The sequence below is a fragment of the Labrus mixtus genome, chromosome 6, assembly GCF_963584025.1.
Source record: "Labrus mixtus chromosome 6, fLabMix1.1, whole genome shotgun sequence".
NCBI lineage: Eukaryota > Metazoa > Chordata > Actinopteri > Labriformes > Labridae > Labrus > Labrus mixtus.
In genome coordinates, this window is record NC_083617.1 from 10463141 (window position 1) to 10481022 (window position 17882).

Here is a 17882-nt window from a genome sequence, read left to right on the forward strand (position 1 = left end):
AAACCCAAGCAGGGCCCTTTGGTCTTTATTGATAGCTGCGTGAGTAGGACAAGTGTGGTGATGTAACCGATCTTTCTTAAATTGCATGGGCTGCATTGTTGGTCCGGACAACCCCTCAGGCTCAGTTTGATTTCAGCAGATTAATTTAGCTTCCTCTCTTACGCAACACCATCTCAGCTTTCAAGCAGTCTCACTGATCTCACGCTCACCTTTGACTCCTTGCATGGGTGGCTAGCTGCTGTACTGCGCTCCCTTGATAACAGCTTAGAGAGGAAACAACACCGCTCTTGAAAAAGATCCTTAAACAGCAGAATAAGACCTGATAGCAGGAGAAGTGTTTTGAAAGCGGGCTGCATTGAGGCACAGCACAAGTATAAAAAGGCAGCAAGGTATGGCAGCTTTTTATTCATCTCTAAATGCAGCATGTAGGGTAGTAAAAGATCAAACACATACAAAGGTATGGGAATCCTGCGGAGCATGTGTTTGATGCGGATTATCACAGGCTAAAAAAAACGTTTGGCTGCTAAAACGGATCTCTGCCATAGTAGGTCACTGCTATACTGAATGGAACAAATGAACGTATCTAGTTCAATGTTAATTATACAACTTTATTATTATTTCATAATATTCATCCTTTAGTTAAAGCAAAAATAGTGAAACCATAAAAGGCTTGATTACATAATAATTACCCATAGTTCACATAATTACTATATCAATAGGTAGGAAGCCTGTGACAGTGACTTGTATGTGTGCTGACATGTGTGCCGGGATGCTTTCATAATTAAAGATAGAGGTTATAGAGAAGCTATTCACAGAAAGGGAGTGGCCAGATAGAGTTATGATTACTTCATGAGTCTTATAATGAGAATGAGTGAAGGCTGATTGGTCTGAGCTAAGCGTGAGCTGTGTCAGCTGGGGAATGAGGTCACAACACAAGAATTGTACTTTGGAGAAACATTGGTGAAATGTTCTTTGGAGTAGAAATATGTTATCACTACAAATACAAAGTATATTTATTTTCTCAACATGAGGGAAACTCCAGTGTTTTAGAATCACTTTCAGAAAGCAATCCTACAGTTCCCACAATGCAAATCAAAACTGAAACTCTGAAATCTCAGGGTTGACAGGGTTATTCTATCCTTCAAAGGGGAATTCACCAATTTTTCAAAAACAATCTTGTTTATGGGTCATGGGCAGTGCTACTGTGTACTTGAAAAAGTTAAATCTAGCCTTTAGTTCGACTTCAGTGGGAGTTGTTAGACGTCCCATTGATTGCCATAAGTTATGTCAACTGAGTCACCGTCAATTGTGGATAAAAACTACAAGATTAAAACAAAATCTGCAGTTTGTAGTTAAAACGTGCTAACAAGACTTCTCTTGCTTGTTTCATATTTCTGCTTTAGGCTAGAAGCTTGAGGCTACTTCAGCTACTACCATAACACAGTCACATATTTCACCAAGCTGTCAGAGGCCAGGTTGCATTATGGGTAATGTAGGCTCCAATGTTTAACAGTGGAAGAGAGTATGTGGAGTAAAAAGTTTTAATCTCTACTTGTGCTGCATTAGTTATGATCGTTTAAAAAAAAAAAGTCCAATTTGAGATTACATCGTCATTGGACTCTGTTAAGTACTCTGTCAAAAGGTCCAACCAAGTCTTAAGGGCATATGGGGCCATATCAGCATTCAGACTTGTTTAATTAGTCCAATGATCATTATGCTTGCCCCTACAATCGATATTTTCACTGCCGGTCTGACTCACTATGTGATTACATTATGACTCCTCGAAGCCGGGCCGATATCATGAATGAGGATCATGTGAGCAAAAGTTAATTGGACAAAGAAGAAGTTGACAGCAGGATTAAAGGAGAAGGAGCCAGTGGGGGAAATGTTAGACAGCGGTCAAAAGAAGCTGGGAGATGTGCTCGCCGCTTTTATATTCTAAAGACGCTAGAAAGAAAAAACTGTTCTAAACCTTCATGCCGCTACGAGAGGAAAAGTAGAAGATGCACTTCAGATGGACTTCATCGTCCGTTTTATTGAGTACATGTTGGACATGTATTTCCTAGGAGTTTTAAGGCTATGGAGGAATGAAGGCCGACTGGAATATAAAGAGCCCCTGTTTAGTGAGTTATGTTGTTACTGTAGCGCGAATCGATAGCAGAAGATCAATCTTCCCTGTCTAATAATGCGGTGGTGTGAAATTATCGCTATCGCTGATACTGTGAGTTACGCTGTGATTCCCACCCCTAAAAGTATTGCTGCTGATTGACCAATGAAAATTGTTGGAGAACCCCTTTAAAAAATAAGCAAGTCAGCAAGTATATGGTAGATTAAGTTCCTTAGATGTTTTTACAGATTTATCTAAAAAGCCAAATCAAGGTCACCTAACCACCCCACAGCACTTATTCACAGCTCCACGCTCAATTTAACTACTGTAAAAAAAGAAAAGAAACGACTGCATCAACTCAAATTCCCAGCTGGACAGATGTGTGATAACAAACCCACAACAGGTGAAGTTTGGCTCGGGTTATCAGCTGGTGCAGCATAAATTTCAGACCCCAGAGTAAGCGTCATTAAGAATAAAAATGCACCCTTCTGTTGAAGGAAAATACGACCATGTGCCAGTTCACAACACCCAGACTTTGATGTGCCCGCCCATATTTCAGAGCATGAAGTGTTTGCTGAACTGCAGCCAACGGCTAAGACAATACAGGGCCTTTGAGACATACCATGCTCTCCAGTAGTGACGCGCTCAGGCTATGGAGGAAAGCTGATAGCCAAAGTATCCTTCAGCTGACTGAGGACTGAGGATTTTCGGTTTAGGATGTCGATGTGGGGATGAAGTTGATCAATGTGGGAAAACTAGAAGAAACATTGGGATTAAGGGCTGCTGGCCTAATTCACAGGCAAAAAAAAAACTGAGTTTATTTATACATTTTGGGAAATCTTATTTTCAATTGCAAAATGGAAAAAAATACTGTTACTTTTTCACAAAGTTTGACAAAGGCCACTCCACTAACTTTAAATCTGTGAGACTGATTGGAGGAAGATGACAAGTGAAACGAAGTAGAACTCAGTCTTGGATCAAAAGGGTGAGACATTCTTGTGTCTTGATTGCTAAGGGGAAAAAAAAAAAACACAGACAGACATGTCATTACCTGACATCATCCCTCCTCTTCGAATGACCAACACACTCCTTCTTGTTCCTCGACAAGAGCTGTGTGCTGATCATCACCGTGAGGCCACTGAACCCCAGATAGCTGCACTTTGGTGCTGGATACCAAACAGCCCATCACAAGATAGCACGCTTCTCGCTGTCAGCCACACCAGGAGAAATGAGGTTAAATGGCACTATCTACACAACGTGGGAGCCTCTTCTATTTTTATTAAGGGTGATGACAGCCTCTATTCTTTGGAGAGAGGCCATGCATTTCTTGGAAATGGATATAAATAAGTACTGATTAACCCACAAGGACTCCTATTTATCTACTTTGCATAGTTTAGTATTGTTTCAAAAATAAGGCACAGCTGTTTTAAACGCATTAAGTGTTTCAAAAATGCATCTCGACCTGCAATCCAAAAATAGTTGAGATGTTTGGGTGCAGAGAAAGCCGCAGCTAATGACCAGAGGGGACCTGTTTGCTCTTAATTTCTTTCATGTAATGACCCTTCAAACACCACACGGAGCTTGGCTGAATAAATTTGAGACATTTTGAATTCTCCGCTTTAGGGAAATTTCTTTGATACTAATGACCGTGGTAACTATACAGTCCTCCTAATCTCCCACCATCTTTTTCCATAGAGATATTTGGAGGGGTTTGGGAAAAGTAGAGCAGCTGTATGTAACATCACCTTTTAAGCACTCACACTGAAGAAAACATCAACAGATGCAGAATGGTTTCCAGCTATTCTGACGCTTTGTGCTTGAAGTGCTTTGAGCTGAGTTCTTGAATGCTAATGTTTATGTTCAGAAATAAATGTTTCCTTCCCGATACCTGTTATGATATCTAGACTTCAGTATTGACATATTCAGAGTAAATTAAAATACTATGAAACTATATTTTATGTTAATGAATAACACTCTCTGCTAGCACCAAGTTGGTGTTTAAGATTTTTTGGGGGGTGATGGTGTCTAACTGGTGCATTCATAGCATACTTGCTGATACCACATTTTAGGCAGTATTAGAGAGAGATCAGAACAACTCTAGTTTAAATCATAAGCTTTACTGGGATCAACATGTTAGCTTAGCATGAGGCATTTGGATTCATCCAATGTGGGCCATGAATGTCGACTGATCGAACAGCATTCATTACAGGCTACAGGCACCATGATGGAATGGCTAAAAAAAAAATCTCTAATAGATTCTCCCTTGTTTTCATTGCATGACTCACCTAAGAGCTGGACCCCTCTGGTGAGGCCGTAGACGTCTATGAGAGCCCACAGAGGTTCAGAGACGTGCACCCCGCAGAAGAAAACCATTGGGCTGGAGTCGTTGATTCGGTAAAACACCCGGCCCTTCTTGTCCACCCAGAAGGAGATGATGTTGCCCTCATTTGAGAGTTCTTCCGGCAGGGCTTTGGCCCAGAAGCCGCTCTGAGAGACGAGGTCGGGGCAGGCATACTTCGGTAAGGTGTCTGGGTTGATCCTCGATGGATCTTTGGTTGTGAAACCAAGACGCAGGGCGCCGCTCCAGCAGCACTGTTTCTTGGTGATCTGCAGAGAAAATATTTGTGTTTAGTTATGGTCAACTTCTTTATTTTTATCTTGGAGAAGCTTTATCTTCTAAACTTTGAGAACTTATTTTTAAACTTTTGTTTTGTGTTATAAACATGTTAATGGTTTGGCGCCACCTTCTTTACGACACTTTATTAACCTTCACTCTGGGGAGTCCATCAAATCCACAAGAATATCTCGAGTAAGAGATTGTATCCCTAATGTTAGCATGCTAACATTTAACCCACCATTTAGCCATGCTGACGGAAATATTATATAACGTAAGTATTTTCAGGTCATCGGAAACCCAAAAAACTATCTGCAAATACTACAAGCACAAGATGAAAATTCTAAGGATAACTACAGTCATTAGAATTTATCCTCAGGGGACTGCAATGTCTGAAACAGATTTCATTGCATTTTGTCCCGTTGTTGGCATTCAGACCAACAATGTCATCCCTAGTTGCCAATCTGGCAGCATGGCTATGTATCTGTTTTCAAGCAAACAAGACTATTAACCTTGGTATTTTAATCACCTGCAAACAATTTTTGTCTTATTTTGAACCTGTATTTACTCTGCTTTTAACCATGCCAGATAACAGTACTCCTCACATGGCAATGCTTGCCCTGCTCTCTCACTATCAGGACATAGATGGCTTGATAGGTGAAGTGGAAACTTGTTCGAAGCTGCTGCCGCTTTGGCCCACACAAGAGCACAGAGAGAAGAGAGAGAAAATCAAACCAGGAGAGCAAAGACGGGGGATGAAGAGGGAGACAGACGAAGGGAGGGTGAAGAAAAATAAAACACACACAGAGAGAGAAATCAGTATCGCATCAGTGCTGTATTGACTCAAAGTGGGTCAATTTTTTGAACCAGTGTGTAGCATGCTGGGATTTTAAATCGACTTCCAATTCTTTTCATTTTTATTTTTCCCCTGTTTACAGAAAACACATCCAAAACACAATCAGAATGCGATCTACTGGAACATGCCTGACTTTACCTTTAAGCGAACCTGCTCGTACACAGCGATAGGCCTGTTGCTGAAGGTGATAGCGTTGCAGAAGCTGGCCTGTCTCTTGACGGTCCTCTGAGACATGTCCATGACGATCTGTGAGCCTTTGGTACTGGGGTGGAAGAGCAGAGGGAAGGCGGACAAACTCCTGCATCGCTGGATGGGAAGGCAGCGCTTTGGTTTGTGGTGACATCGGTGGGACGTGATGGGAAAAGGGCCGTTCAGAGAATCTATGTGGAAAAGAAAAAGAGGCTGCTTACCTTGAACCACAGGTGGGGATTAGAAAACACATCACTGAGGATTTACACAAAAAAAGAAACAAAAATCTTAGATTAGATTAGAATATTAGATCAGCTAGTCTGTAGCACTGCAGGATTCACTTTGAATAATCTACTTAAATTGTGAGGTGAACTCCAGGTTTCGACCTACTGTCGGCTCCTGTAACATCCGATTAAGTAAAAATGCATTGAAATAATCTAATCCTTGGGTCGTGTTTCCAGCTCCCCGAGGTAGCACAGTGCAACCACAAACCTGCTGTGGAGAAGAAAGAACAATGTGCAAAGTACATTAAATGCGCAAATGTCCTTGGACTGAAAAACCATGCTGGACAAGGACAAAACTGCTTCCTTGTTACGTAATTATGGAGAATAATGCAGCTGTTAGAAGTTCATATAAAATGCTCTCATCTCAAAAAAAGATCAATCCCTGTCTTTTTTTCTGTTCTGTTTTCTTCCCTCACCAAACTGCAATACAGTTTTTTTTAATCATACTATGTAGAAAGAATAAAATGGAGCAGAAGAATAAAGAACACAAACATGTTTAGCTAATACATTAGGTGATTTAACAGGAACACTAGCACAGCAGAAAGCAAGCTTTGAAATCTTACAGAAGATCCTCTTACCTATACATTCAGCTGGCTGATACAGTATATTTAAAGCTACTCTTATTATAGCAAGGCATGGCTGTAACATGTTATTCCCAGTTGTAGCTCATGTTCTCAAAGATGCACTTCAATCACTTCCAAGTCAAGAAGACGCTACATGCCTTGTCAGAATGAAACAGAAAGGTTAAAGCGAAAATAATCACGGCTTCTTTATGAGATTTAGAGACGTGAATCAAGCTAAGCCAGTCAGCGTAAGCGGCATTATAAGAGCAGACCCAAAGGAGAACATCTGACTCACAATACGCAGGAGGGTTTTTAATTTATTTCCCATGTGAACATGCATGAATCATTACTGCTCCCACTTACAGTAACTTATCAGAGGGCTGGAACATCATTTCTTTTTTTCACACCACATCTGTCTTTTTGGGTTTTGGACTGATAAACATTTGCCTTGACATCATTTCACACTGACTCCCTTTCATTAGGACGAACCGTCCACGTTTGTGTTTCCACATTACTCTCCCACACCAAGGTCACCGTGCTGGCGTGGAGAGGACATTTTCTCATGCGCACACATCATTGTTTTGTCTTCAAATTTAAGAACGTTGTTTAGCAGAGTGAATGATAAAATGTAAACCTATGATCTGATCAAGTACTAAACTACATAAGTCCTCTCTAAAATGACATTCAAAGGCCTTAAAGTAAAATCAAATCCGGCGACTGTGCCAAGGCCGGAAGCAAAAATAAATAATTTTGGCCTAATTAACACTTCCTTGTCCTTGAGAACTGCTTGTTTTTTCACACCTCAAACTGCATGAATGTGTCAGAGCTGCTCGTGTTTGTCTTTGAGAGAGGTATTGACGTTAAAGCCATTACTTAAGATGATTATTTTTGCTTCCCTCTGAGTGACCTTGGAGGGTTGAAGAGGTTTATAATGAACGCTAGAGACAAATCAATTTGGACGGACAATGACTTATCATGTTACTTCTGACACCATGGCCACCATTGTTCAGATTTCAGGGCAGAGATGGAGGTTTTCAAGACACGATTTCCTTCCCTGGATGTTGAAACTCAAAATGTGTAGAAAGCAGAACAAGTCTTTCCCTTCAGTTCACAATCGGAGAAGCTCTGCCAAGGGCTCTGGGCTCAGTACAGTGTATTTGTTAAGCTCTTCGCATGCTCTTGTCCCTGCAGAACAATGTCGAATTGTGTTCTTTGTACAACAGTGGACTTAAATGAAGTCATAACAAATCCTTCGACCATATTGCAAACATGATGTCATGTCAGACGTGATGTCTTCAGGAAAGCAAAACAGGGCTGTATTGTACTCCATCAAAACCAGGCATGAGACGGAATAGACTATTTCCTTTACAACATGAAAACAGAAGCAACACCTCACAGACACCCGTGGCAACAATTAACCATCAAAGAATGTAATTTTGTTTTTCATATATGATTCTTACTCTCTAAATGTAATTTCAGGAGCCCCTTTATCTCCATGCACAGGTATCTTGGAGTGGGTTTACAATAATCACAGAATACGGACAAATTAATGTATAAACCATGTATTAACTCAAATGCTTACATAAAATGATATATAAAAGTAGCACACCTGAGAACGTGCAAATAGGGCTAGTTAGAGCCAACATTGCTGATGATACAGTGGCTGTTAAAGTGTGTTTAAAACTCATGAAACCCACTGGAGATGGCAGAGTAAACAGGGACTATACCCCTGTATGCATGACCAAAATATGCCAGGATAAATGTACGATGAGAAACTTAAAGCAACGTTGAGGGAACTGTCATTTTGCGTTGATTTTGGCGCCCCCTGTGGACAAAATAGTTGGTCTTTTTTGCTGATTTCTCGGACTGTACATTTAGGTTTAGTATCTTATACAAACGAAATCTCATACCCTAATTTAACCAGATAACAGTCCTGTCACTTTAAAACTCTGCCTGGAAAAAAAACATAACAAAGGCCTTTTCTGTATGCATGTTGTGCATTACTGATGCCAATAGTTACAGAGAATCACAAAAACTACCAAATATTCTTTTTCTTGAAAGTCTCATTAGCTTTGGTATGTCATGTGAAGGCATCTGTGTTTTATTGTGTGTCATAACCAATAAAACACTTCTCAGTAAGTTTGCACCACAGTACACCATGAGACTGCCTTGACTTTCATTTCCAAGAAATGACACATTGCAGAGACAAACAGCCTTCCTGGCTATTGTTACCTGGCCTGTTGCGCTACTTTTTGTTGAATGTGGAGTGACATCGGTATCGAGCCTTCATGGCCATCTTTCACAGGACAAGCCCTCAAACAAGCCACATTCTAAAGGGCCAAAAGGACCTGATGTGTTTTATCTGCTGCAAGAAGAGTGCTTGTGTGGTTTCAATGAGAGGTCAACAAAAGAAACTTAGAACACTTTAACATGTCCTTTCAGTATCGCTGTGTATAAGTCCTGCTTTTACACTGCTGTTTGTTTGAATTTGATGATTGGTTATGACTCATGAGATTTACACATGATAGAAGCTTTTTACTAGCTACTGCAAGGCCTCCTAGTTTCTCCAGTGGGTTAGCTGTTAGCTCCACCATCAGTATTGGGCTTCATAAATAAGAGAACCCAATCACAAGAATGGACAATGTTCAAGGTCTAAAGGAAAAGTTTTCACCTGAGAGATAACCCTCTCTGACCAACCATCCATGTATATGATCTGTAGATTGCTATGTAAATTCAACTATCCCTTTGTCTTCAAAATAGTTTAATATGTCTGCAATAGTTTCCCTAAGTTCCACATGTCTTGTTTTCAACTTCAGCTTCAAAATGTACAACTTACTCATCTTTAAGCACTCGAGAAAAAACAACAACACATTTTTTAAGGAGCTAAAATCAAAATATCTGGGCACTTCTCCAGAAAATAAAGCATTGATTCACCGTCAGAATAGCTGCTCATATTTTCATTTATTTAACTACTAAATTATGAAAATGTCCATTTGCAGTTAGTGCAGCGAAAAGTAATGAATCACAAGTGCTGCTTGTTGTGAAAATATTTTAAGTATTCATAAGTAACAAGCCAAGAACAAAAAAAAAAAGTTTTGGAAAAGGAAACAAGTGCTTGAGAATTAGACAATTAGTGCACATTGGTGTGACTAATGCCACTGTCGAACTGTTGTTCAGCATTTTCAGATAAGTGCTGCAATCAAACTTAAGTATTAACATCAATGAAAACCACTTATGTATGGCTTCTCTTCTCTGTTCTACAAACATAGCACTTTGTTGGTACCTGTTGTTCTCTAGTAATCAGCCTGGTCATGCAATTACCATGTAGAAGTCTGAAATAACGTCCTTAACGTGCTTAACCACACATAATTGCGTAATCCATAAACGTGTCATACAACCATGTAAGGTTGGCAAAGAAGAAGAGGTTTAGAGCTGAAGGAGTCCAGAACATGTGAAGGGGTCGTGGCAAAATGACATTTTCAGGGTCCTGGCTGAGATCCAAGACTTTCAGCAGCACCCTGCCTGCACCCACATATTTATTCCCACCAGTGTCCTCAAACAGTGGAACTAAAACAAAATTAAGAAATATTAAGATTTGCCATGCAGTGTCCATCAGAGAATTGAGATGGTCATCCAATGCCACACAATCTAATCGAAATCATCTCAAGTAATAGGGACTCAAAGACACCAGTGGACACACACAGGCTACTGACTTGTAATGTCACTGAGGCCAATGTCATCAAATGAACAAAACATTCAGTAGAATTAAATGAAAAATATGTAAAAGGGGCCCAAACTATCAACCATTCCCTTTCTATAAGTAATGTCAGAAGGTGGTGACGGTTGCCCAGCCCAACGAAAGAGCCAAAGCTGGATACTTTACAATGCTTTTTGTTCAACCATGAGTCCCACACTGTTCCTTTTAAAGTCATATAACCAACAAGAAAGCAGAATATCATCACTTGTCTTTAGGAACCAGAAAGCATTTTGCATTATTGTACTAAAGTAATTTTGCTGATTATCAAAATATCACCTGGAGAATTTTCCAACAATCATTTTGTAGCATCTTGAAGCAATGAATTGACTAATTGGTTCAATTCTGATTAAATTGCACAAAGTTCATGTTTTTGTATGGAACCTTTAAGTTATTTTATTGTAAAACGTTTATAATGAGAAGTCTGAATAAACAGCTGCGAGAGTCAAACAGTTATGTAAATTTAAACTACAATACAATTCATACCTGGTACTACTCATGTCTTGTATGCATCACTGTAAAGTAAAAGCACTGAAAAATAAACATCTAAATTCTAAATTTGGTGCCAGGCTTTTGAAAGAAACATTCAGTCATAATTTTAACTTTTATAAACTCATCCATAAGATCGCCTACAGTGCACCTGTGTGGGCTATAAGGCCGTTTGAGACGTGTGTGATCAGTTGTTGGACACGTGTAATGAAATAGACATAGACGATAAAGTTGTGACAGTATTTGCCAAAGGTGGGAGAAGTTATGAACCAACTTGGCCCAGTGTGTCCTGTTTGGTATAGATAATTTCTAACTTTTAATAAGCAGGGTGATATGGCTATTATTTGAAGACATGATGCAATTGTATTGGTAAACACACATCATTTTTATAATTTTATTTCGTGACTTAGGCTATAGAAAGGGATTTAAAAAACTTGGCTAAAGCAGCTCACTTCTTATTTATTTTCAGGCTGCCATACAGGACGCCTATATTTCAATGCACACAGACTTAAAGCTGCAAGCTCATTAACTCGGTTATATAATTTTAAATATATATATATTATAATAAACAATCCTGCCCCGTGATGTGCTGATGCCCTTACCGTAGAGGGTGTTCCTGGTGATCTGACCCCCCATGGCTGGATGCAAGGTGCGTTCACCTCTCCTCTCACACCGGCTGGATCCGCGAGATTCACGTTTCAGCTGCGCGTCCTCAGCAGCAGCAGCAGCAGCGGCATTATACCGACACGTTCACAGAAATCAAAATCCAAAGCAGACAGGTTGTGTGTCTCATCCACATTAAGCTGCAGTCGTGCAGGCTGCAGCTCACAAACACAGAGCTCAAGCTGCTCCCTCCTGTCCGTGGACCGATCACGCTGAAATTAGCATAAAAGGTGGTGGTGGAGGTGGAGCTATCCGGGACTATTAACGCTGTAGCTACCATAGACAGGACCTCAGGAGTCTCAATAAATCACTCACTGTATTCCCACAGACAAGTCGATGAGCCTTATACCTCTTCTGTGATATAATGCATCACAGGGACTTATTTAAAGGGTAACTAAACCCCATATTTTCAGATGAACTGCTCTACCCTGGAATTTCAAAAAATGCATTTAGAATGTCAATGTATCAACTTTTTAGGGTTTAGTTACTCTTCAACTAAAACACGCGAATTGATATTTTTCTACCTTTTATGAAGCTCTACGTCATCGATCATTTCTTCCACTTACTTTCCCGTAATAGCGCAGAATATGCCCAACATGCAGTTCTTAAAAAACAGGTTTTGGTAGTTTTTTTTTATCTCCCCATCTGGTGAGAAGACTAACCTGTTTCCTACCCTCCCACCCCCCTTAAACATCATGTGAGGTTCAAGTCTTCATAACTTTTGAAAATATAAATAAAAGTACAGGGAGATAAATATTCCTGATGAAAACCAAAGATATTTTCATTTCAAATACAGGAAAACAGCTCATTTTCACAAAGAAACAGTTTGAATACTTTTCATGTCTTCAGAAAGTGATGATGATGAGTGATTTTCTGGGTATTTTCTCATTAATTTGTTGCGGTTGTTGGCTCCTCCTTACCCTCCATGAGCTGCTCTTTCACCTTCAAAACACTGTCTGCAGTTTGCTGCTGCATTTATATTCACGTAGAGAAGTTGAAACATTTCTAGTATCCCTTGAAATAGGAAAAATAAAAAGTGCATAGGGTTGAGAATATTCCAACAACATGATCTTACATTTCTAGTTGTTTTGGCACTAACCTGCTGAAAAACCACTTCAAGGACCCATCTGGAGGAAATGAAGAACAAAAAAAGCAGAGATTAAACTCTACAGGGTGTTTCTTCTGAAGACTGAGGGTTTATGTTAATCTAAAAGCAGTATTTTTTACTCAAGATAGAAGTATATTTAAGATGCAGTGATGCTGATGCATTATGACTTCTTGTTTTGGTGGTGGGGTTGCCACGATGACCAGGCGGAGACACCGCTGGCGTCAGGCTCAACATGATACTGGAGCTCAGTCACCGGGCCTGAGTCGAAAACTGGGCAGTACGTCTACTTACATTATAATTTTGGGAAGATTTTCTCCTCAAAGAAATGGTTTTTAGTAAAGGAACAACCTTTAGGGCTTTCCTGAAGTGTTTGGCGTCAGAGTTTTAGTTGGCATGATGACCTTGGTGTCTAGCGGGGAACTCTCAGGACCTGCCTTGTCGCCCGAGCGTTTACATAACTGGTGTCGGCAGCCAGGCCTGTGAGACACTGTATTGGCTCTGTAGCATGAGCTATATTCTCATGCTGTTTACACAAACTGATTGCGGTTAACTCGACTGTCTGTAAGCAATTTGCTGAATGAGGGTAAAGCCATAGCACTGGGGAGTTTTTCATGCAACGTTTTGCATGGTGATTTTCAAGGAAGGGCGGTCAAACTGATTTTATTAGTCACAGAGAATTGAGATGAATAAAAAAATTCAAAGCAAAACGTGTGAAGAGAACACTTAGATATTTATGGCATGGACCCTGTAGCTATTGCAGTCACGATTAATGGAGTTTGACATGCCACCTGATCGCTGGGGCTGTCAAACGATGACTGGATGTTCTGTAATACAAGGAGAAGTGTTGTTCCCTCTGAAATGATAAAACATGATGCCTTGTGTCCTACAGTAATATCTAAGCAGCATGCCTTCAATCAAGCACCGAGAAAGGTTGCCAAACATCCAGTGGTCGAAAACATTACTCAAAAAACAAGGATAGGCACATTTTGTGGTCTAAATTTAGCTTAAATGCACCCTTATAATTCTACATGACAGAAACAAACCAATCAACGTTCTTTTTTTCTTTTTTTTTTAAAGGTTAACTTTTGGGCCTTTATGCCTTTATTTTAGAGACAGGACAGTGGATAGAGTCAGATATCAGGGAGAGAGAGAGAGAGAGAGAGAGTGGGGAGTGACATACGGTAAAGGAGTCACAGGTCGGATTTAAACCCATGGCCGTCCGCTTGGGGGACCACAGCCTCCGCATACAAGACTACCAGCTCTCCACACTCAACATTCTTTTGATAGACACTACTCAGTTCAAATGTTCTATCACTTAATGTTCCAACACATGGGTCCAACACAAGACACCAACACTAAGGTAGTAGCATTGATTGAGATAGTTTGGTGTCTCTGTGATTGTTAAGCAGCTCATTGTGTTTGTTTTTCTGGTCACGTTGCATGTACAGTATTTGTGGTCGTTTTGCAACTCCTTGTGTTTTTTTTTCTTTTTGATGCAGGTCTGCATTTCTTTGTTTTGAAACTTCATTTGCTTTGTGTCTCCTTACGGTCTTGGATCATCTCTTCAGTTGTTTGACAACTCATTGTCTTCACTCATTTTTTTCGGCTGTGTTGTCGGCCTTTGTTTTCGCAACTTCTTCATGTTTGTTCCTCTTCACTGCAGTTTCTTGTTTCAAAAGTTATTTAGTAACATCCTTTCTTTTGTCTTTGCATGTTTTCTTATTGTAAATGTTGCCTTTGTCAATGTCTTTGAAGTTGTTTTACAACTCATCTAATAAATTTGTAGGCGACTCATTTCTTTGTAGTCATTTCAGAGTTTTTGTAGTTTTGCATCACCCTGTGTTTCTTTAGTGTCTTTGTAGTCCTCTGACATAGCTTTGTAGTTGCACTGAGTATTACTGTGGCCATGAATTTGTCACTTTTTTTTGCTTCTCCCTGTAGTAATTTGATTACTCTTGAACATTTAGAATGCTAACAGTCACTTTAAACAGAGGCTCTGGGATCAGAGGCAGCCGAGTCTTTGCATTGGGGCGACTATTCAGTAATCCAAATGGAGCTTTTCCAAAATGGCTCAATTTGTTTAAATCCAAACGCTCTTACAATCTCATCACTTTTAAATGATTGTCAGTGTAACGTAGTTTTCAGTGATAGCCTTTAGCCTCTCCCTCTTAATTAGATGAACACTTTTTACCTGACACAACAGACCGACACCTCCTCCTCCCACAGTAGATTATTTGGGCTCCTGGCAGGCAGCAGCGGCCTGGTGGGCTGTGCTGGCGTTGGGCCTCCTCAGACATCTTGACAATCTAGTTCGAGACAGCCATATGCATGCTTGCTCTCTTCGGGGATGATCCTCATTGAACAAAAACACCATTCAGCTCGGAGTTTGGACCCTCGCCCTGTGGCCACATGCAAAAAATTACAAAGTAACACAAGAGCATCATATGATCCTCTACAGGGGGGATCAGCAGAAAAGAACCCCCCCGCAGCAGGCGCGTATCAGAGGTGAAATCAAGTTGTCAAGTATATGAAATAGTGACAGTGACATAATTAAGGATAATGGGGAAGAGTTCATTGATCATGAGGTTGTCCTCAGGCAAAGATGGGACTTATAACAGTCATCTAAAATGACCAGAAAACTGTTTATTTATTGGCAAAGAGTTCGCCGAAGGAATTTTGACAACAGTTTATAGGGGGCTCTCAGTTTATCTGCATGACGTGCCAAAATATGCAGACAAACAAACACATACTCAATTGTTATACAAAGCAAAAACGGTATGTGAAACATTTCTGCTTCATTATCCCAGTTATTTCTCGACTCTCTAACTTTGATAGACAGTTTCCCGGTTGTTGATATTAAAAAAAAAAAAAAAGAACATAACAGCTTTATGAGCTTGGTTTGAATTTTATTTAGGCTGGCAATTCAGTGGTGTGCTTTGATCCGGAGCCTGTGGAATTGAAGGATCATCTCTGAGATTATGGTGTGTTTAAAGACCTGAGGGACTGTATATTAACTCCCAGGGAAGTGAACGTCTCGTTGCATCTCTTCAATCATTCAATAACTAAGCTCACGTCAGCCAGAACGCAGCTTTAAGTATCCTTTTTTTTCTTGACTTTTACTGTGCAGCCAGCAGGTCACTGCAGAGTTTCTGATATTCTCTGAGAGTAACTGCTGCTGACATGTGATCAAGATGTAGAAACGCACCCAACACCACAAGTTGCCTGCTGACTCAGGGCAAATGTTTTCCATGAAGGTTTCCCTGAGAGGCAGGACCACAGGGTAATCTAGGTTTGTCCTGTCAAAATATTTACAGTTGAATTCATTTGATTGTTAACACCAGTGAGGCTGTCATTTTTGAAAAACACTTTTTTATTGTTGCACTTTATATGACTGGATAGTGGAAATTGTATTATTGTTTTTTTAAATAAATACATTCTTGACTGGTGACTGTTAATGAGAGAACCTGCCCTTGTTTTCGCTGCTCTGTGAGTACCTGCATGTTAAAAAAATAACGTCCACTTCGGTCATTGTACTGACAAAAGAAAATCTCTAATCTAATATCTAATATCACTTGTATAGTAGGAGGAACAGTAATATTTGGATATGCTTTCATCTAAGTCAAAGTTATCTCTGCTGTATTTAAATCTATGTAAGTGTGCAGCAAATGTGTGGCTCTGTGATTATTGTCACAATAATGCACTGATTTGTGTTTAGAGTGATATACGGTAAAAGTCATTATGTCTTTGTTTTCTTCTTTTTCCACAATTTTCCTCATATTTAAAGACATTCATCAGTATCTTCTCACCCACATGCTGATCAGAAACGTTTGTGTCATTTGAATAGTTGTTAGACACACACTGATTTAGCTCCTATATTTCCATCCCAGCCTTCTCCCAGGCTGCTGAAGTCAAATAAACTGTCATTTTACAAATCAGCATAAAATGTCCATCGCATTTCTCAAACATGAGTCATGAGCCATAATCAGGTGCTTCCAGCCAAACAATGGCGCTGTGGGTCCAGTCATTATCTCAGTTTTTTTTTTTTTTGTGAATATGCTTTGTCTTCAAAGGTACCCACACTCACGCCCTGTCCCTGTCACCAGAACACGGTTAGTGTGGGAAATAATGAGGTATTCAGGGAAACGTCATGGCCATTTGTGATTTTTTTTCTCTGTGTCTAAAAAGATGTCCCCATTAACATCAGTAGTTTGGGAGAATGGCAGTCTGACTCGCCTAGTATCACTCAAAACCTCACTGGACTTCTGATTGATTAAGTGTGAGTCGAAAATGACAGACTTCATCCTGGATTTCTGTCCTGGGGTTGACTTTGAACGTGGCAGTTCTATTTTATTCTTTCTGATCACCAGAGATAGTTTGTAATACTTAGATACTGTATGTGTGCATACATGCACACGAGGAAAAGGCATAACACAGACAGTCCCTTTTGACCCTTTTGAGGCTTGGTTCAAAAAACCCTATAGAGGGGTCTGGCTAAGATCGTCTCCTTTTCATTTTCTGTCCTACAAGAACAGATTGTTATAGTGTTAGCTTGCATAGTGCTTTACTACATATGTAGTCAATTGTAACTAGTCCGCTAAAGCCGTGTTTCATCATCCAGAGGCTGCCAAGTGGTGCTTTGGGTAAAAATACAACTACAAAGCGTTGTACTTGCCTCGGTAAGTAGCCACCTTTGGGACCTCCAGTGAATCAACAATGTTGTGTGCTATTTTTAGCTTGTTTTGGGACAACTTTTCCAATGTAGCCAGCATTCAGCAACAAAGAACGTCAGGCAAAATCTTCATTCTCTCATTCGTTTACAGTCACACCAGCAACTTGAAAAGCAAGTTAGTGTTGAGAGAAGATGTCTGCAAGCATATTGTTAGCTAACTGCACTTGCATGCAGATATCTGTTAATTGACATTTATTAAAGCTAAATAGTCCGTTGATGGCTCCTGGCGGGTTACATGATTGCATTGGATTGCATTCTGTCCATTTAGCTCTCCACATACACTGTTGTTCTAATGTCAAACGATATTGGACATTTATACTGTGACTACCAACAGATATAATTTAAATACCAAAACCTACAGATTATTCAAAATCTACAGATTTTACGATACTATAGAAAGTTGCAGAATTCCCTCCTCCGCTGAAATAGTGGTAACAGTTGTCACACCTTCAGGCTGGGCCTTTGTGGGACCAATGGGGAGTCTGGGAGAATCTGAGAACATGTAAGCGATTAGGCCACTATCTAC

General features: G+C 40.0%; 1 protein-coding gene across 1 annotated transcript in view; it reads right to left on the reverse strand.

Moving 5' to 3' along the window:
* LOC132975407 (E3 ubiquitin-protein ligase NEURL1-like) overlaps positions 1 to 11732 on the reverse strand; it is a 31478-nt gene extending 19746 nt beyond the window's left edge. The window contains exons 1-3 of the mRNA XM_061039926.1: positions 11459 to 11732; positions 5716 to 5957; positions 4393 to 4714 (exon numbers count right to left, since the gene is read on the reverse strand). Of these exons, the coding sequence (XP_060895909.1) occupies positions 4393 to 4714; positions 5716 to 5957; positions 11459 to 11492 (598 nt within the window). The 5' untranslated portion in view covers positions 11493 to 11732. The remainder of the gene's footprint in view (positions 1 to 4392; positions 4715 to 5715; positions 5958 to 11458) is intronic.
* Positions 11733 to 17882: the final 6150 nt, after the last annotated feature.